At 38.1% G+C, this 22,315-nt stretch overlaps 1 protein-coding gene across 2 annotated transcripts in view; it reads right to left on the bottom strand.

The window, feature by feature from the left end:
- The window catches only part of Mob4 (MOB kinase activator 4), a 132,461-nt gene extending 119,827 nt beyond the window's left edge, over nt 1-12,634 (bottom strand). Inside the window, exon 1 of one of the 2 annotated variants that reach the window (XM_090394130.1) lies at nt 12,448-12,634. In XM_090394130.1, the coding sequence (XP_090250256.1) occupies nt 12,448-12,507 (60 nt within the window). In that variant the 5' untranslated portion in view covers nt 12,508-12,634. The remainder of the gene's footprint in view (nt 1-12,447) is intronic. The other variant, XM_090394129.1, reaches the window with a different exon arrangement.
- Nucleotides 12,635-22,315: the final 9,681 nt, after the last annotated feature.

The following is a 22,315-nucleotide window of genomic DNA, read 5'->3' as shown; positions in this document are numbered from 1 at the left end:
AGTTTCACAGTATTAACAACACCAAATGAACTATTATTATTATTATTAAGAGAGACCTCCAGGGAGTCAGAGACTCATCGAGGGAGGCCACATACTACACACAACAGCTATCATACTTATTCTTGAATTCATTCACACTGCTTGCACTCACAACATCCAATGGCAATCTATTCCAATCACGCACCACCCTCTGAGAGAAAAATCTAGCTCTCACACCCTTCTTGGTGGCCTTCATTCTCAGCTTCCAAGGATGCCCTCTTGTCCTTTCCCCACCCTCCATAAATTGGAAAATTCCATCAAATGAAATCCTGTATGACCCTTTCAGAAGTTTGTAAGTCTCAATCATATCACCTCTCTTTCTCCTGTTTGCTAGTGTCTGCAGTCTACAAATTCTCAATCTGTCTTCATAATCAGTATTCCACAACCCTGATATTATTTTTAACACTCTCTCAAATATATCGGAATCACAACGGAAACCAGGAGACCCGACCTGTGCAGAATAGTCCAAGTGAGTTCTTATCAAGGCCTTGTAAAGAGGTAAAATAACATCCTTATCTTTACACGTGAACATTCGTTTCAGCATTGCAATTATCATTTGAGCTGTATTGCAATCTTTGCCACATGGCCCCTAAACTTCAACTTCCTATCTATTAACACTCTAAGATCCCTAACCTCATCAGTTTCTTCGAGCCTAATCCCACCAATATAATACAACATTGGATATCGAATCATGCCAAAGTGAATGACTTTACATATACTGACATTGAACTGACACCCGTCTTCCCATGCCCACAATTCCAGCATATTCAAATCAATCTGCAAAGACAGCATATCAGCAAATAACTGTATGTTGTTTGTCAAATCCTTCCCAATATCATTGATGTACAGATTGAATAACAGTGGACCAAGCACTGATCCTTGTGATACACCATTTGTTATTTATTTATTTATTTTTTTTTTTATTAATCTTTGTACTGTTTATGGGCAGTACTACCCTTACATCATGTCCAGACTTGATATAGGCCTAAGCCTTTACAAGTGTTTCACCCTATGCCTGTTTGAGTTATCATAGTAGTTATTCTCTGGTGGTGTTGGATCCTACTTCTTAATCTATACTTTGGATCCGGCATGATCACTATTACGATGTTCTTAACTAATTGATAAGTTATAAGTTGATTTCTAATTCAAATATAAAGAAAATTTATATTTAAAGACTGCGCCACTTTACATCTGAATTAGTTCAAAAATTGAAGATAAACCAACTCACAACTCTCTCTCCTTTTAGGTGTTAATATTATATATACTGGCTGAGAATATTTATCTTACTTAATTTACCCGCTTTGGTTCGAATATTTTATGAATGGTGCAGTAAAAGAGATTCAGGCAAAATACAACTATTGATTAACAAAAACAAACATTTAATTTTAAAATCACAAATTTTACACATAAGATCAAATCACTAATTAAATTATTATAAACACTTCAGCCTTTCTGATAATACTCATACAAACTCAGACAATTGTAGATCTGTTATCTCTAATACAGTCTTCTCACAGTTCTTTAAGTTCCAAATATGATAAAAATTGCAGTAACACTTCCTCACAAACAAACACTTTTAAATTTACACTTCAGCTAATTTTCACCAATAGTTACTGTTAGTATATGGAAATTCTAGGATGAAACTCACACACTTCTCTGTATAGGAATATTAATGGTTGGAATAATCTTACCGATAATCTTCTATCTTCATTAACTTACACACAAACACTTAAACAGTATACGGCACTCATTAAATAAATCTTCTAAGCAATAACTGAATCAATCATCGGTCACTATACAGATAAAAAAAATTTTCTTGTATGAAATACTACTGATCACTCATGAAATAAGGCAACACACAATAATTCTTAACTTGAGGTTTTATATGCACAGTTGTTCACTCTTCTGGCATTTAATTAATTCTTTAGACACTACAATTCCAAACACAGCTATCGGTAAACTTCAATTTTATAGCCTCTACTACTCTAGTAACTCCGTGCTTTATTTCAAGATTCTGTGTGTCCTTGACAGGTCGGCCCAAATTAAATATCAACTCAAGTATTGCTTAGTCTATTTAGTAGTCACTCAGCTGTCTTCCATAGCTATAATTGTCATTCTACAACTTATTAGCTAACCGCCTCTCGACTAGTAGACTTTATTTAGCTGCTTGAGTGACTTGCCGACTCGCTATTATTGCACTGTGATTTCCGAATGTTCCGATTCCAACCTAATGCCAATCCTCTCCTTTCTCTCCTATAAATCTCTAATGCTTAATTTCTACGTTCTTCCTTTTTTATATCCATTCTTCCCGCCTAAATTCTTCTCGTGAATTCTGACTAAAACTCTTTTCGATAAACCTTCTCCTCACGTGGTGTTCCAAAAAACGTGCTCACTCACTTACATACGTTTCCATGACAACCAAACAAAATATAATAAAGTTGAGGTATTGCATAACGCTAAACTTCTACAAACAAGAACAAAATAAGAATATTTACATTTTGATTAATGCACAGTTAAATTATCAAATATAAATTCTATATTAACATAGAAATAAGTTAAATAGTTAATAATATTTAATAGTCTTTTCATTATTAATACATATCTTGATTAAATAATTAAATATTAAATAAAGTTAAAGGTAGTTATATGAATATTAAATTATAAAATAAGTTATTTACATTAAATAATGTTTACAAGTCTAGCCTTTGTGATGAAAGATCATGTTGGATTCTGAAGCAAATAATAATTACTTAAATCTCTACATAATCAGAATCCAACAGTGGCAATGCCATGCCACCAGTGTGCCCTGTAGGGCCCTCAAGGAAAGAACTTTTATATCCTTTTGCGTAAGCCCAAGCTGTTTTAAGTCCTTATAACTATCTGCACTCCATACGCCATGTAAAGAGATGGAGGCACTGGTAAACCTCAGAGATGCCCCATGCTCCTTCCATATCTCACTAACTAGATCTGGGTTATTTTTATAATAATTTACTTTATTAATTATGGCTATTGGGCACCCTGTTCCCACCACCTGAGCATCAACTGCCCAAACTTCACCACCTCTTTTAATCACTAAGTCTGGCTTACGCAAACCTGCAGAGGTCCTATAATGTGGTTCCACCGCAGTCTTCCAACCTTTCTTCTTAAAGCGCTTGTTCAGAATGGACACCACGGCATCATGCCTCCTCACGTGGATCCCATGTGTGCAGAAGCAACACTGGGCTATATGAGACAATGTCTCACTGTAGTGGCAGCCAGCCCTACAGTTGGAGTCGTCACTACCCCATCGAGCTGTGCAGGCTTGAGTAGGCAGGGCATTGATCCTTGTCCTGATGAGGTCAATATACTTGAACCAGAGAGGAGTCTGGTGCCATCCCTTACCCAATCATGCTGGGGAGGCACCAGATATGACTCTTTTAAAGGAGCACCATCTACAGAACAGTGCAACAGAGATGCCCATCTCTTGTGTTCTGTGAGTGCTGACTCAATTCAAGTACCTTGATAATGAGACCAGCCTTCAGCCCACCTAAAGTCTTCTTGTATTAATGGGCTATAGAAAGCCTCTCTGCAGATGGGGGAAGAAGATAGTTCTAACTGCACGATTCTTGATAGATGCAGGCACGGGATTAGCCATTTAAGTGATGGAACCCCCAGCCTACCATCATTCATCCTCACATGGAAATATGCAGGAGTGCGAGGCAGCAGTTGGACCCATGATCTCACGGCTGAACGGATAGCCCTGTCCATTCGGGACAGTACCGAGATACATGTCCTACTAAGCACCAACTTGTGGTAAAAGCGAGGTAGGAGATAGAAGGAAAGGAGAAAATCTTTTCTGGGGCTTGAGAGGAGCTTTCTTCAAAGAAGCGATCCCAGCTTCTAGGATAGAAGGGACAGAAGTCCTTCCCTTTGGGGTGAACATAATATCGAGGTATCTCCACTTTTCCAGGAAAACCTCTATAGTGTCAACCAGAGGGGACAAGAGTTAAAGAGCAGGACTTCTCTACATTAATAGAAAGGCCTCAAATAGAGAAGAAGTCAATTGCCCAGTCAAGGAGTTCCTGCAAGCCTATCTTAGTAGAGGCTACAAGAATAAGATCATCCGCAAAGGCCATAGCATTAAAGGAAGAAGCACCTAGAGAGTAGCCTATATGGCTAGGAAGAGAATGAAGAAACTCATCCTGGTGAACACCCTGCACTGCAGGAATAGAAGTTGCACGGGATCCTGTAGTGATAGTGATGGAGCTACCCAAGTATAGCTCCATAACATAAGAAAGAAAAGGTTCTGGACATCCAGCAATAGACAACGCTTGAAGGAGAGCAGGAAGGGAGACGTTATCAAGGGCCTTTTGGAGGTCCAGCGACGCCATATATAGAGGCTTAAGGTGGCGTCAGGAATCAGAGAGAAGAAAGAAGATATATATATTCTCGGCACAGCCATCTGAAGGGACAAAAGCTCTCTGTCTATAATCATGCTATACATGTTGCTGAAGTCATTTAACTAATATTTTATGATAGAGTCTAAGTAACACAGGGGAGATGGTAATAGGTCTAAAGTCTGATGCACAGTTTGAAGTTTCTTTCTTCGGAATGAAGATAGTTCTTGAAGCATGTAAGTATGGTGGTATTACTTTACTGGAAAGGAGAATGTCTGCTAAGTCTTGAAGAATCTTCAATGGCACCTCCGAAGCCTAGATGCAGGAAAGCCATCAGGTCCGGAGGCAGAGAAATTGGATGGAGACAGGCTGGTATATTGGAAGGGCAGGAATGGACCTCAATATCGTAGGTTGGTCATCATAATCAGGGAAGTGTGGAGGTGGAGCAGAAAAGCCTGTACTCCAGAATTTGACAAAATCATCATGTAAGTCTGCTAGAGGTGGAGGGGAAACACTGTCAAGGATGGTTTTGGCAAATTGCCCTCTATTCTTTTTATAGAGGACCTGCATAGCTGCATAGGCCCTCTTCCTCTGCTTTCTATTTGACGAAGTCATTGTAGAATGAGAGGTAGGCTGATGTTGACGAGGCATGAAGTGGTCAGAGAATTCAGCATGTAGGTAGTCATTTAACTGATCTGTGATATCCATTCCCAGAAGGTGAGTCTGGATGAGATATTTAAGAATTTGATGGTTATATTCTGGAAGAGGAGGATCATCTAGAGATGATGTCACTCTGAGAATCAAAGCCTCTTCTTCGACAGCAGGATGGTGGTGAAAGGCAGGGACAGGAGATACAGAGAAATTACCTGTTCCTACCTGTGGTAGATGGGCTGCCAATTCTTGAAGTAAGGCTTTGTAACTGGCTTTCCGTCTGTGATGCTTGATGGCATCGAAGGATCTTAATAGGAACGCCTTATTGATTTTCTTTATCCATCGAGCCATCAACTAGATCTCATGAGTGGTGAGGATCTTTTCTTCTTCGGCAGTCCAACGTGCTTTGATGCGCTCTGTTCTTATAGCAGCGTTGGCTTCGGCTGGATGTTTCGAGGTGCGATGCACCAAGGCCAACTGCGGTAGAGAATGCACGATCGCAGACCTGACGTGACGTGTCTGAGATTGGGAACTCCTTGACTGCCAGAACAAGCATGATGAGAACTTGAATAAATGGGTTGATGACAGTTTTTGCAGAGCTTTCTTTTAACTTTCTTCCTGAGGATGCCGCTGGGACAGGTGGCAGGATCACCTCCAGACAAGAAACAGACATCTGGATTCACACTCGACAAGTTTCCTGGCTCCAGCCTATAAGAGTCAAAGCCTTCATCTGATGAGTTATTGCAAGGAAACTTAACCCTACCAGGGCTGCTAACCCGGAAGGGAGGAATAGCATAGCAGGCCAGTCAGTCACCCACAAGTGTCCAGGAATCGCCTCTAGGAGGCCGCCTACTGCCACACTTGCGAAGTGTCTCAGGGGTTGTGCAAGCCAAGACAACAACACTTCGGTTTCCCAAACCTTGGGAATCCATATACCACTTTTTGATATCTGTCAGTCAGTCATCCTCTTATCCATGCTAATATTCTATAACTCAAACCCATTTTCTCTAATTTATGCAGCAGTCTGCCATACTGTATTCTGTCAAAAGCCTTAGCAAAATTCAAAAGTATCATGGTGTATCCATTCCCCTTGTCTAGTTCAATAGTAACATTGTTATAGAAATGTGAGAAAGTTGTTAAAACATGACATTCCCTTAGTAAACCCATGTTGCTCATTGCAAAGTAGAGATTCACTCTCAACCCATTTCTGAATGCAGGCCCTAACCAATTTTTCCCCAATCTTCACCACCACTCCTGAGACACTAATTGGTCAATAGCTGGATACATTGGAATTTGCACCACCCTTGTGCAATGGAATTACCATACATTCCTGCAGAATATTCCCTGCTCTGAGACTCATATTAAACATCCTGGTCAAAGGAATGGCCAGTTCAGCTGAACACACTTTTAGCACACGTGCTAATATTCCATTAGTCACTATTGCTGAATTGTTATTCAGTTTGCGCGACAGCTCTAATACCTCGACCTCACACACCTGCATTTCTTCATCTAGTGAAGAGGTAATAGCGAGCTCAATGTTGCATTCACCAGGTTGATAGCTTTCAACGAAATGAGAAATGGACACTCATTAACTGAATCTCTTCTGCATCTGTAATCCTCACACCATTTGGATTTGGAAGTTATTCTTTCATATTCATTCTTTCTATTACTTGCAGCATATCGACAGAATTCTTGTGGGTTGTCTTTAGCAAGCAGAACCAGTTTCTTTTCATAATCAGACTTTGCTTTCCATACAACAGTTGCGACTATTCTAGCATGCTGCTTATAACATTCATGAGGAACGTCACCCTTATCTCTTTGTTAATCTCTTGCTTAATAAGATTACACATCCATTTGACTCCTACTCTATTTATTCTTCGATCTCTCGGGACACATTCTGATATCGCATCATTTAAGTATTGTTTAAATGCTTCCCATGCACTGTTGATATTCTTTCAATCCAGCAACCGATCCCATTCCACTGAACTCAGTATACTCCTCAGTTGGTCATAATTTCCTTCTTTGTAGTTCAGCATGTAATTAACCTTTTCTAAATGGAAAATTCATAAACTTAGTCACTTCCCAAATGAGTACCGAATGATCAATGTCACCAACTGAAGGCAGAATAGTTACATCTTTAACTGAAATGCCCTCTGACGCTATAATCAAATCTAACACTCTTTGACCTGAAGTTCCTTCTGTCACATGCTGCTTGAGGAAGTTGTTCCGTAACAACTCAATAAGTGCATTTTTATTCTTCTTATGGGATTTTACTGCCACCCAATCAATATTTGGATAATTAAAATCTCCCATTATGATTACTCTTTATGCACTCACCTTTTCTATTTGGTGATTCATTTCTTCATCACCAGCTACCGATCCACCAGGTCTGTAACAACATCCTACTATGTAATTTGACTTGTTAGATTCCACCTCACACCAGATGACTTCAAACTCACTGCGACATGAAATATTGTTAGTAGTATTACTACATTCATAGGTCTCAACTCTAACTGGATTTAAGTCATCGAATATCATTATCAGCATGTCCCCTCCTCTCCTATCCACTCTATCCTTCTTAAAAATACTGTACTCATGACTCTCCCAAATTTTTGGGAGACTTGTCTTTGTAAAATTAATGCAACCATATTTGTTCAGGTTAGGAGAATTCTTCATAGTCATTGCTGACTCAATGACTTCAAGACAGCACATCAGTTTTCTTTCATCTAATCCTGTGTGAAGGGGTGTCGAAAGTGTGGTTGGCCAGTCTTGACTTGCCATAATTAGGTAGCAAATGTATTTTTTATGTTCTTCCAGGTGGATGTTAACAGATCTGCCCATAGTAAACCAAGCCAGTCAGAATGAGCTTCATACACTCCAGGGTATGCTAAAGGGTGAAGTTTATCTTTAGGAGAGAGGATTAGAGTTGCTAATTTAACATGAGGTTTGAAAGTAATGCAAAGGACATGTTTTAATATGTATTTTGGCTATCTTTTCTGATGTACTTCTGACAGGGAATAGGAATGGTAATGTTGTGATCCTGTATATTAGGAGAGAGAGAAGTAATTGGCTATGTAGTATTTTATCTATTTTGCTGGAATTGTAGCTGTTGGCCAAGAAAGTATGCACAGATATTTGAGTTCAAATAACATACATAGCCCCAATCTACTGACAACTCAAAGAATTCCTTCACTATTTCATTTTATATTCAGTGAGACCAGAAGTCACTTCTCCAGTTTTACATTTTGAAATGTTCTTATTCACTACTCAAAATTACTTCCTTTTAAGAAATAGGGCAGTTTTCAGAAATTAAGAATTAAACAACTTAACTGTATGATGAACACTTTTATGCAATTCAATAAAAAGCAATATTTTATTAAATGTGAAAGAAATGCCCACAAAAATTGTAAATGAATAGTTTAATTGAGTAAAAAATGGGTACAGGAAGACACTGGTCAAAAAACAAGAAGTCAAAATGAGATTGTTAAAGTGCCTCAATAAGGAATGTGGTTGCAACTCACATCAATAAAACACACATAACAATGTTTCATAATATTTTTAAAATGGTGTCCCAGAGGCTCAGTTGGCAATAACAACCATTACTCTTACAAAACTCTCTTTCCTAAATCCTAGAAATTTGAAATTCTAGAAAGTTTTGAGGAGGGGGTGGTTGAGAGCAGCAACACATCTATCCAGGACATCCCAAGCATGCCCAATACGATTAAGGTCAGGAGACCTGGCTGGCAAGTCCACATAAGTACGATAGCCTCTTTTTGATGATATTTGTCCATAAGCTTCACTTGATGAGGATAAATATTATCATCTTGTAGGATAAATGTCTCCCTTATTGCATCCATGTACAGATGAACATAGGTATCCAGAGCGTTGTCTGTATAAGTGGAAGCATTTATGGTATTGCTAGGAAGCACATACAGGTTGGGGGTATCCAGCCAACAAGATGTGTCCTCAAACCATCACACTACCTCCACCATATGTGTTCTTTTCATGTATATTAGATGATAGTGTCCTGGTTGCTCTATAAAATGATACCAGGCATGTTCCGATGTGGAAAGAACCAAGGACACATTATCATTCCTCTAATATCCATGAACGGGATGCTTATGGTGGAGATAGTGTAATGGTTTGGAAAGGCATCTTGTTGGTGGATACACCAACCTGTGTTAGATCATCGCATATCATAAATATATCATACTGCTTTGGGAAAATTGCATAAAACTTCATTATACAGTTTACGGCGAGTTTTCTCTTTGTTCCTTTAATTTATGGAAACCAATGTATGTTCAGTGGAACACTATAGCAACTTATTTCTGTTGCCTAAAAAAATTAATCTTATAGTATTTTGAAGTATATAACCTGTTTGTAACTATCAATTAAACTGAGTATACATGGTATCGTTACAGTTATACTGCTAGATCCACTTCTTTTCTATTGACAGTTAATGGCACTTATTTCAGTTCTGCTAAATTTCAGGTTATTCCAGAGACTGTTCTTTCACTGGTAAAAAAAAAGTGAAGAAATCTTGTTTAGGCTGGGTAGCTGGTACTATCATACTGCATTTTGCTATTGCCTGAGGGATACCACTTCTCTCTAATCAGTAGAAGACAGATTACAATTCCAATATATTTATGGATGTTTGCGAATGATATTAGATAGATGAATTTCAGCAATCACCTGTGGTGAGACCACCACTCTGCTTAATGGAGGCCTGAAATTATTGAAAGTTTTTTTTTCTCTAGTCTGGATGAATGTATCATAAGTTTATCATATTTCAGTTATGAGTGAAATTTTAAAAATCATACTGCATGTTTTAGGTTCCAAAGTACCAGCACATCCTTGTTTATTTATGTACATGTCTACTAACAGGGATATACCTTCGAAAGATAAGGAAATAGACACTGGGTCAGATCATACTCCATATTGGCGTGGAGGTCTACTCCCAGTTCAGCTTTAATTGTTAAGTGGTTTCCTACACCACACAATTTTATAAAGAATATCATCTACTGCCTTTCTACATTTCAGGTTTCCGATAGTTTTCCGCCTCCAGCGTTAATACATAACTCTAGTGGTACTCTTCCTGGATGTTTTGCGCAACTGTTCTAGACACTTGTTATCTCACTGCTTTTGAAAGAATTATTCTAGACATCGAGAAACAATCAATATAAAAACTAAAAATATATTTAGTTTTTATATTGACTTTATGAACTTTGATTCCTTTTGTGATACTCTTTTCTCCATTTCTAAGCTTTTTAGTATTATTATTATTATTATTGTTCCGGGAAACTCCAAGGAGTCGACAGACTCATCGAGGGAGGCCCTAACATCATGTCAAGAACAACTATTCAACATTCACACAGTATCTATCATACCTTGCCTTGAACTCATTCACGGTCGTAGCACCCACAACAGACTCTGGAAGCTTATTCCACTCATTTACCACTCTCCTAGTAAAGAACCTAGCTCTAACACCCTTGTCAACCACGCTCTTGCCCAGCTTCCATGCATGGCCCCTAGTCCTCCCACTACCAGTCATATTTTCAAAAATATCTTCTGGATCAATCTTATAAAAACCCTTCAGTAATTTGAATGTCTCAATCATATCACCCCTCCTTCGCCTATCGTCCAATTTCTGCAACCCACAAATCTTCAACCTATTCTCATAAGGTTCATTCCACAGACCTGCTATCATCTTGGTCACTCGTCTCTTGACCCTCTCCACTTCCTCCCCATCACGAAGAAACCCTGGTGCCCATAACTGGGCACAGAAGTCTAGATGGGGTCTTATCAAGGCTCGATACAGAGGAACAACAACTTGTTCGTCTCTGCATGTTAAAGTATTTTTCAGAAGCCAAGTGATTTGGTGAGCTGTTTTAGTTACTTTTGCAATGTGCCCCCTAAACTTCAACTCCCTATCCACCAACACTCCCAAATCCCTGGCCTCATCAATCTCCTGGAGTATGGTTCCACCAATGCGATATACTGCTGCTATTCTTTTCACCCCAAAGTGCATAACCTAACACTTTGCCACATTAAATTGACATCCATTTTTCCTAGCCCAGTCCTCCAAACTATCCAAATCATCCTGTAAAATTTTGACATCCTGTGCACTCACAATTGCTCTACCCAACTTTGCATCATCAGCAAACAAGTGAACACTTCCTCTCAGATCCTTTCCAATATCATTGATGAACAAATTGAAAAGCAGTGGTCCAAGAACAGAGCCCTGCGGCACTCCACTAGTCACAAGACGTCTTTTAGACTCCACTCCTGAATAAACCACTCTTTGATATCTCTCCTTCAACCACCCTCCTATCCATCTCACCAACCCTATATCTATACCCATCAGTTTACTGATTAGGGTTCCATGTGGTATCCTATCAAAGGCCTTGGCAAGGTCCAGTAGTATACTGTAAACCCATTACCCCTATCCAGTTCAGCCGTCACTGTGTTATAAAACGTGAGCAAGTTACTGAGGCATGATCTACCTTCACAAAACCATGTTGTCCCCATACAATATCCCATTTTCATCTATCCATATCAATTAGTAGCTTCCAAAAATTTCCCACTTCCATTTATATTTATCTTATTCACTTTTATTTGGCTGCAATTTATACACAGCTTTCTTACACAATATTCTATTTTCTAAGACTAAGCTGACTCACTATGATCAAAGTGATTATCCACCTAGACACACTAGCATAGTTACTTAAATATACTTTTGTATACACTAATGTAAGATGCCAGTTCAATATGAAGGCATCAGTTACGAATCATTGGTTGAAAAATGACCTGTCCTCACCAATTCACTACTCTTCCACACAAATGTTTCGGCTGCTTCGATTTTTATAAATATTTCATAAAAATACCACTTGTAATTATCTCACGTCTTCACTATATCTGTTAAAATGCATGGTTATATTGTCCAGCATACCTTTGCGAAAGGGCAATTCAGTACTTCAAGCTCAGACTATATTTTCTTCTTCGTTGATTCTCCAAACTGGCGGAACGAAATTTTCTTTGTTCATTTCGGCTACCTCTTACAGCACAATCATAGTTTCAAATGCAATGTCAAAAACATTGCAGAAGTATAGCCAGAAAGTTTCTTTATTCTCAATGTTGTGAATGGAGAAACTTTGTCTAAAACCTGCAAATATAGGTTTACCATAAAAACAAATGCATGGCTTTTTTTGTCACAATTTTTTATGGCAATAGTACTCCACAAAACTAACTTATGAATATAAAATCAATTATTATTTTATATTAGTAAGTTCCTTTAAAAAATAAGAAAAAATACTCTGCATTTTTTTTTTTTTCTGTGATCAACCTCAGAATGATTTCCAAAAACGCCGGTTATAACACTCACCTCCGTTTTTGTACCTGGGCGATTCCGCCTCAGTATACTTGAACTATCTGCCATCTTCATGTTCACTGCAATAAAATCAAACGATACACTTCAAATTTAAATAACTACTCGCTTAACTCCGAAAATCACAACCAAGAAAAATTTACAAGCTACTGGGCGAAGAAAGAAACGATAAAAACAATTCATATACAAAACTTGGCGTCCTCTAGTGGATAAACATTAGGATATTAATAATACATAGGAAATTCAAAATCTTAACCTGAAAAAGGAGAATATAAGTAGAAAATAAGTAATTGATGTTTACACTCACTAGCTATCTCGTAGTATTTCTTCAAGATTCTAAATTAGTGTTCTAAATCATGCAATTTAAATTATTATCTTTAAATTCCTTGTAGACCTGCTATTTATTAAGAAATGCAAATACAAATTGAACTGCGCATTACATAAAATATGCATCCAGATGACTGACAGCTTACACGAAATTGATGTCAAAGACTCCCTAAGTCTTTATTTTAGAAGAAAGCACAATACAAATTAATAGTGAAAAATGCCGGTTCTATAGATTCATTTGAGATATTAGAAGTGTCTATAGAAATGAATTTGATTTTGCAAAGAGTTTCCTTTAGAGCAAAAATGCTTGATGACTATGACACACACACAAACATAAGAAAGAATGAAAGAAACAGCTAAACTTCGGCACCCTCTTCAATGCATGAGCTATGAGATATACCGTTCAACTGTGCACATTAACAGAGCATTACTTATTCACGAGGCTCTAGATGGGGACCCCGAAACATTAAGGCCAGTTTAGAGGGCTCCAGACAACGAGGTGGGGTCCAGAGCACTCTAGCTCCTCAGGCCAGGCTCTTCCCTGGAAAAGTATAAGTATGGCCCGGAATATTAATAGAAGAACACGTGTAGGGTCTATGCCATTACATTGAGCTTTAGCATGAGTGTTAACGTTGGAAGAAAATCGTTCATTGTTGAGCATTATTTTCGACCATACACGGTTGTCCAAGCGTATGCTATATTTGCGAGCAGTTTGTTCGTCGCGTCCGTAAGCATTCTCCAGGCAATAGTGTCATCATTGCTTGATTCGAGAGGTTTCGTCGTCTCTGGAGTGTTCTGCCGCAATGTCAGTGGCATTCGGGGAAAATCACGAACTGTTCACACAAATGAGAATTACAAACGTGTGCTGGAGCAAGTGTTACAATATCCGAGATTCATAGCTTCAACGCCGAACAGCGGTAAAATTTGTGATACCAAGACATTCACTACAGAGAATCCAAAAGGAACTGGGTGCCTTTGTGTATGTCATTAAAGTAGGTCGGTGTTTAACAGCAATGGATAGTTAGCTAGGTAGGGCTTAAAGGCCTCGTTCACTCCCTATAAAGGAATAAAAGTCGATAGCTTATTATTTATTTATATATAAAGCAGAAAGGCTTATTTTGAGCAATCCTGCTTACCAACCAGCCAAAGGCTAATTAAAAATAACTTTTAATTTATATTAAAAGAATAATTAAGACATGCAGAATTTGTGTATTTTTATAAGGCAGGGATGATAAGATATTTGACGAAAATCTGAATTGAAATGAAACATAAGATATGAGAAAGGAGTCGAGAATGAAATTCATTTATGAGAACTTAAATATGCATATCCAATATTCTAACATTTAACATGATTAAAACCAGTAAGAAAACGTAGATGAATTAAATCTACAAAGTATTTTGAAAGATTAAGAATAAAAAAATGTAAAAGCTGAAAATTAGGGAACAAAAGAGAAATAAAACTAGTAAAGTTTATAGACGACCAGCAATGATGGTATGCTGGCCATCACGAAAAAACGTTGTCAGATAATAAACAACGCAAATCAGAACATAAGCTTGCAGCTTGATTTATGTATTAGGAAGAGATTGATTGTCCTATAGTAACACGGATATAAGATGGTAGAGATAAATAGTAATTGATTTTGTTTAATTGCCAAGAGGATAAGATTATTTGACACTCTTTTGTTTACAGTGGTCTGACTAGTTTTTTTATAACTAGAGATTCAGACTTTCTTAGAAATAAATAATGATACTTTTTTTCCATTTTAGGTCAGTGTTTGGGCTGTAAGGAGAGAAATGGTATAGTATGGCGAAAAAAACAGTACTGAATAACTACAACGATATAGGTTATAGAGTAAACGGTTTTATTAACAAAGAAATATAACTTTATACATGATGATATGTACATCCACAACTATCGGTGGAATTTTGGTCGAATAAAACATTAACGACGGCAGATTACGTGCTCAAAATGGGCAACTTGTCTTTCTTTTAAGACAGGTTTCGTAGCGCATGTGAAGGTACTCTGTCATCCTGGAGAAAAACCTTCGGACATCTGCTGGACATATCGTTTAATTTTATCCCTTAGTTCATCAACGTTTGAAGGCAGGTTATTGTGGAATACTCATTCCTTCAAAATACCCTAACCGAAGGCAACAAGGGATGTGAGATGAAGAGACCGTGAAGGATAAGGGATTTTTGTGAACCTCGATGAGTCTCCAGGGAACTGTTCTGATAAATAGGCTCTAGAACCATGTGGTGTATGACAGGTTGCTGCTTCGTTACGCAAGAAATGGTATGCTTTTTACACCTCACATCCCATGCAAATCCTGGGCAAACGGAATCAACACATTCTCGATGTAGTGTTCGCTATTCAAGGTCACAGTTACTACAGTCTCTTCAATGACGTAGGGTACAATAGTGACATGGCCGGAAACAGCACACCATGCGGTGACCTTCTAGATGTGAAGCGGTTTCTCTTGGAGAAATTCAGGTCTCAACAAATCACATAACCTGTAGTTTCGTCTGTTCACATGACCATTTAGATGGAAATGCGCTTTCTCCGAGAAGCAGACATTATGGAGGAAGGATAGAGATTGATGGTTATTGGCCATGCTCGACAGAATATTTATGGTTACCCAACTGCTGGACATATCGTGTAATTTTATCCCTCGGTTCTTCAATGTGTGAAGGCAGGTCATGGTGAATACACATTCCCTCAACATAGCCCAAACAAAGGCATCAAGTGATGTGAGACCTGAAGAACGTCATCACAGAAAATCCTTAAAAATTCTCTGTAGTGATTGACTCGGTATCCCAAGTTTTACCTCTGTTGGCGTTGACTGCAAGGAGACTGTAACACTTGCTACAGCACAAATCTGTGATTCTCGTTTGTATTAACAGCTTGTGGTTTTCCCCAAATGGCCTTTGCATTGCGGCAGAACTGCACTCTCGGTACTTCGGAACCTCTCCATTAAGATAATTTTGACAATATTGCCTGATGCAACGACGAACAAACTGCTCCATACATATGTAGGCTTGCACCGTTTGCTCTACCAACTCCGTATGAACGAAAATAATGCTGAGCAATAAACGTCTGTTCTTCCATCATCAACACCATTGCTACAGCTTAATGTAAGGAAGTCAGCTCTACACGTGCTCTTCTATTAATAGACATTCAGTCGAACGGCACATCTCATAGCGGGTGTACTGAATAAGGTGTCGAAGTTCAGTACTGTTTTTTTTATTATTATAATATCATTTAATATTGGAATGAAAGTATTGCATTCGCGGAAGGTTCCACTAAATGAGAATTTAAAGAACGAACAGTAGATATTCAATGAAGGAGGTACTGTAATTTGAGTGGCAGTTTAACTTGTAAACAGATAATGGCATAGTAGTGCATCAGTGTCAGATAAAGTAGTACATGTATTTATGTTTTATTAATTTTTGCTGCTTGTGGTAAAGACGATTTTCTTATTAGAATATGTGAAGATGTGTTTGCTGGGTTTGTAGATGCTATGAATATACACTATTTCCAAATAATTGTCCGGACACTGTTATTTCGCGTTATGGAATATTCCAAGTTTGTTAATAATATGAAAACCAGTGTACAAATAGTATGAAGGAATTTCATATTAGCAGTTGAATATAAGTGGCATGGCAACACGATAAACTCAATGACTTCGAGAGAGGAGTCATCGTGAGCTGTCACATTGATGGCATGTCCATACGTGCCATTGCCGCTCAACTCGAGCATCCAAAATCAATGGTCGGCGAAGTGATATGAATAAATTGAGACATTCTGGCATCACTAGTGCAAGAAAACAATCCGGGCGACCGAAGAAAATGACTGAAAGTGACGGCAGGATGTTAAAATTGGTGGCATGCAAAAACCGGCTACAATTGGCACAGATTATCCGTGATGAGTTCTAGTGCCCCAGTAACACCACTGGTGAGCATTAGTACGCGGTGAGTACAAAAACAATTTCATTTACTGGATTTCCATGGAAGAGCAGCGGCACACAAGCTGCACATCACAACAAAGAACAAGGGGGGGGGGATCGTCTGGCCTGCTGCAAAGAGCATGTAAATTGGACAATTGACCAGTGGAAAACGGTACTCTGTAACGATGAATTAATCTTCATCCCTGTTTTCAGTCTAATGGCAGGGTGTGGGTGTGGAAGCAGCCTAGTGAACGTTTCTTACTGCAGTGTGTTGTACCACAATAATGTTTTGTAGTGGTGGAGGAGTAATGGTGTGGGGTACATTCAGCTGGTTTGGAATGAGACCACTGGTCGTTATCTGTGGTTCCATGAAGTCAGATTATGAAGGAGGCTTTAGTGAACGGACCCGTGTTACCATGAAGACGGCAATGCCCCATGCCACAAAGCTGCAGTCGTTATGGAATGGTATGAAGAAACAGGTGTTTAAACGATTGCTCTGGCTTGTGTAGAATCCTGATCTTAACCCCTATCGAATACCTGTGGGAAGAATTGAAGTGGCGAGTGGGGTCCAGAGCGGCACGTCCTAGATCTGTCGCTGAAATCAGTGCCGCTTTGATGGAGAAATGGAGACAAATTCCATCTGATGTCTGCCGAACATTGGTGGAAAGGCTTCCTGAAAGGGTACAGGAGGTGACAAAGGAGAATATACCTGATATTAGGGTTCTCCTACTGGAATCAATTCCTACTGGTATCAATTGTAAATTGCTATAGTGTCCGGACAATTATTGGCAAATAGTGTATGTGATAAAACTTTGGGAAAATGGCATATGACTTCTGCGTGAATAGCATAGACACTCAGATAATTATTAAGGGTATTAGAAAGATTAAAAAAAATGTCTTTTAAGTGACTAATTTCCTGGCTTTGTACTGAATGAAGAAGAGTACCTGTAAAACATTCATAAATATGCGAATTCATAAATTAACTGATCATTTGATACAATGAGATATTAGGAGAAGAACTGTAATTTTGAATTTTGGTAGGTTTCTGATATATATTAAAATTATAATAGTCAAATTTAGTGAGAATGAATTTTAAAAAATATTCTCAAAATTTACTTGTTAAGAGCTTTCATTCAAAGTTACATGATTTAGTCTCAACTGGTTTCCATAAATTAAGGAGTAAAGAGAGAAATTGCGATATCTCTGGGACAAATGGAAAAAAATAAAAGCATCCTAAAGTCAGATACCTTATGTAAAAAGTGATCCTGCGTTTGCTTTTTATTGTATAGAAATGAGTAGCGCTGTTAGCAGTTATATGCAAATGAGCCATGGTATAAAGACGAATATTTTTGAGTAGTTTTTCACTTTGGGTCTGGAGTGGGTTGAGACATTTCATGATAGCAAAATACTTGGAAATGGTGCATGATGTGATTTAACCGATGAATTGTTGCAAACCATTGTAAAACTATGACTAACTAAAGCCAGCCGGAGGTACTGTGGTTCACAGACTATGGAACCGCTTCTAACAAGTCAAAAATAGTATCCCAGAGATACATTTAAGGAAGGCAAAAAGGATCACATCTGCAGTGGATGACTGATATCTCTGGTTATATGCTCACCGAAACGGAAGTGCCGCCTCGAATCAGCTATGCTTTGACCCCGCGTTGGCTTCAGGATCATTCGTATCTGCTTCCACTGTGTGAAGAAGGCTTTATGAAGGTGGCCTATATGTTATGTGGCCAGTAGTTTGCTTTCCTATTTCATATTATACTGCTTTTCACCTATACACCAATGCAACAAGAGAGAACGTTTGAAAAGGACTGATGAGTCCTGAGTGACGGTATTATTCTCGATTTGTTGTATTGGGCGTTACTAGGCCTGTTATGATCTGGAGAAAACCAAGGGCATATTCGTGAAACTTGTTGTGGATGCAGTGTGATGGTCTGGGGAGGCATCTGATTGAATGGACGCACCGATTTGTATGTGCTTTTTAGTGTAACGTGTATGCACATTTTCTAGAGGAGGTTCTGGACCTGTATGTTCTTCCGTATGCGGGTGCGATAAGAGACAATGCACTACAAGACCGTAATGCTCATCCTCATCGAGCGAAGCTCGCAGACCAATATTTTAAAGAGGAGACCATTGTACGTATGCACTTGCCAGTCAGTTCTCCTAAGCCCAATCGAGAAATTTTTTACTGAGGACTTTGCCTATTTTATCTTTTGTTTTTTTGACCATTATATTTATGTACCTATTTGTTAATGAATTAAGTTATTCATTTACAATTTCTGTGGCTGTTTCTTTCAAAACGCATATTATACTGCTTTTCGCCAAATTTCACAGGAATCCATCATACAATTCATGAGTTATCGTAATTTTTCTTGAAAGGAAACTATTTTATATTCTCTAAGTAATAATGAATTACAACTATTATTTAAGGAATAATGGACCATTCTTGTAAGTGTTCAATGCATTTATTTTGGAAAGTTTTCGTCTGCTAAAAAAATGTGAAAATTCGACAGTGATTGTATTTATTACATAAAAATGGGTTTTCTTATAAACTTAACTTATATATAAATAAATAAATAAATATATAAATAAATAATCTTTTCTTGGTAGAATTTACATAACTCCCTTTACCGATTTTACAAATATCAAATTTTAAACTAATAAATGAATAACGTAACCAATATTTCAATGACTTAAATTTAATTTCACAGATTCATAGGTTTTTTTTAATAACTACTTATTAGGTTTCATATGACATGTAACTTATTATAGTTCGATCAGGTAGCCCCATCACGTCTTAAGCTCTAAAGGATAGGAAATATTATGCCTTATAGGTGTATAATATTTGAGCTACAAACATCCTGTAATGTTTCCCTTATATGTGCATTTATTACGAGTTCTGTACTCTCAATTGAAGACAGTGAAGACTAAAAAGATTATAAGATGATTTAAAAGGTTATTTCAGTTTATTTAAAAGGTTATTTCCGTTACCAACGAAAGTGACTGTATGATAGGTCACCGTCAGTGAACATCAGCATCTCAGTGATGCTGATGCTTTCTGATGATAAGATTTAAACATTTTATCTGGGTTAAAGTTTACAAATTTTAAACTATTCAATGAAGCTTTAAATTAATCTCATATATTAAGGATTCCCATTTTAAGTATCGATTGATTGTTTAAACCAAAATATTTAAATAATAAATTTTCGATAACTGTAATTTAGTAATTTTTAATGTTGTAATGAAATTTCAATTGATATCGGAATTAGACGTTGACAGAGACGAATGTTTAGCTTACCACGATTCACTAGGTTTTACATCCAGAGGTGTTTCTCACTTTGCACTGGCGCTGACACAACTTGAAGCCTACTGTCTTCCTCTCTTCACAAAAAGGGCATGAGGTCTAATGGCCGTGTACGCCCCACCCGATTCGAGGAAAAGTGATGGATATTTGGTTTCTTTGGCAGGTAGGATTTGAGCTGTGGTAAAGTGAGAACAGGTCGTTTACACCTATACTCTATGTTTCCTGATATTTTTCCTGTGACTGTACTTTTGGTATTACTTGTATGCTCTTGCTCCAAAGTTTGTATCCCACAAAATCTTAGTGTAATCAATTATGAATGAAATTGATCCTGATAGACTCGCAAGGTAGGGGGCTGGCATTAAAACTATTGAAGAAGTTACTAAGAAAGTTTGAACTCCAGTGGCCTGGTTTCCTCAATTTATACTCTATATCGGGAGAAGACGCGGAGAGAGAGATGACACAACTCCAGGAGAGGAGAAACTAGATTTGGTGGTCTCTGTACCCTCAGATTTCAAAGAAGTTAAAGTACGCAAAAAGCGCAAAATTACAGAACCACTCAGAGACGATGGAATGGAGGAAGACAGCCCTACCACTGATCCCTCTACCTCTCCCAATGAGAAGATGCCTCGAGTAATACTTCGTAACAAACACAGATAGACGTCTCTTAGGTCCACTATGACGAATATGCAAATAGTATATACTGGGGATAAGAATGCCTGCGATGGCATAAAGATCCATGGCAATGGATGAACAAGGCACAATACCACACTTTCTCCCTTAGTTCTGATAAAAACCTAAAAGTGGTGCTCCGAGGAATGTGAGAAGATATCTTCACGGAGGAGAGCAGCAGATCTCTGCTACCAAGATTTACCTCCAGTTAAAGTCAGCAGAATGTTACATGCTGACAACAGCCCGATGCCTGTATTCCTGATAGAGATCCATAATTCATACAAAAACATCTATGATATATCTTCTATCTGTGGGCTCAAGATTACTAACGAACCATTAAGTAAAAGAGCTTCATTCGGGCAGTGTCACAGGTGTCAGAGGAATGGTCATTCTCAGAAGCTGTGTAGAACCGATTACAAATGCCTGAAATTTGGTGAGAGCCACCCCACTAATACCTGCACCAAGCCGAAAACCATCATGGCCAAATGTGCAAACTGCAATAGCCCTCATCCAGCCAATTATAAGGGATGTATTCACTATCCTAAAAACAAAAGATTAATATCAAAGAAGCAATCTACTTCTTGTACGCAGATAACTGAAGCTTCTGTCACCCAATCTCTTGAAGCTCAACTCAACAAGGCAGAATCTCAACTGCCACAGACTGAAAATTTTAAGCAGACGAATAACCAACGTAGGGGCAGAACTTATGCCGATGTGGCTCGCTTGAAAAGGTAACACAACATAATCAGGATCATTTACAATCATTACAGCTTCTCTTGCAAGCATCCTCCAGGACTTTAGCCAATCTAGCCCATCATTAAATTCTACAAAAAGATTTTTGAACAAAACACAGTCCATTCTTTCAGCTCACAGTGATGAACAGAAACAGACTAACCCCGGACTCACTACAGATTATAGACTGGAATGCTAATGGATTATCTAATAAGAACTTAGAACTCCAAGATTGACACAGAGATATCATTCGGATATTATCTTAATCAGATAATCAAGCCATCAACGCATGGCCCGCCGGCCACTTTGAAAAAATAACTACTTAACATTAAAACGCGATTAAATAAAAAAAATTTCAATGAATTCCGCTGGTCACTAAGCTATACTGCGGTATTTAGGATTGTAAGATGCATTCCAGATTCACAAGGAACGCTGTGCATTTGATACTTTACATAAAATCCTGTAAAAATAAATATTAAATAGACATGCTTCTTCAGCCATCTACCAGCGCCAAGTGGTACTTAAGTACTAGTACTAACGTCGTAGGAGATGGCTGAAGCAGTAGTTCGTTCGAGTGCGCTGTCTAGTGCCTTCCAGATACATTTCGAAGGTTCTCGATACTTCGTTATTTTCATATAAATACAAGAGGATCTCATCTACAGTTAGTAAAAACCGAGCAAAAAAGTATGGCAGCTCGCGTGTTAAGTGTTTCGTGTCGTGTATTATTGATGATGAATTGTGAATTTGACTGATATGTTTTTAGCTATTTATGCTTATTCATTAGCAATAGCAGTTAATTGCTTACTGCCATAAACAGACACTTTATTTTCCAAAGTGGTTTATACAGGTAAGTCAATTAAATTTACAAGGGAGATACGCT

Source organism: Typopeltis vanoorti, chromosome 6 (genome assembly GCF_054136105.1).
Source record: "Typopeltis vanoorti isolate ZY-2024b chromosome 6, IOZ_Tvanoo_1.0, whole genome shotgun sequence".
In the NCBI taxonomy this organism is placed as follows: Eukaryota; Metazoa; Arthropoda; class Arachnida; order Uropygi; family Thelyphonidae; genus Typopeltis; species Typopeltis vanoorti.
Note: the sequence above shows the minus strand (reverse complement) of the source record. Positions and strands in the feature narration are given on the sequence as shown.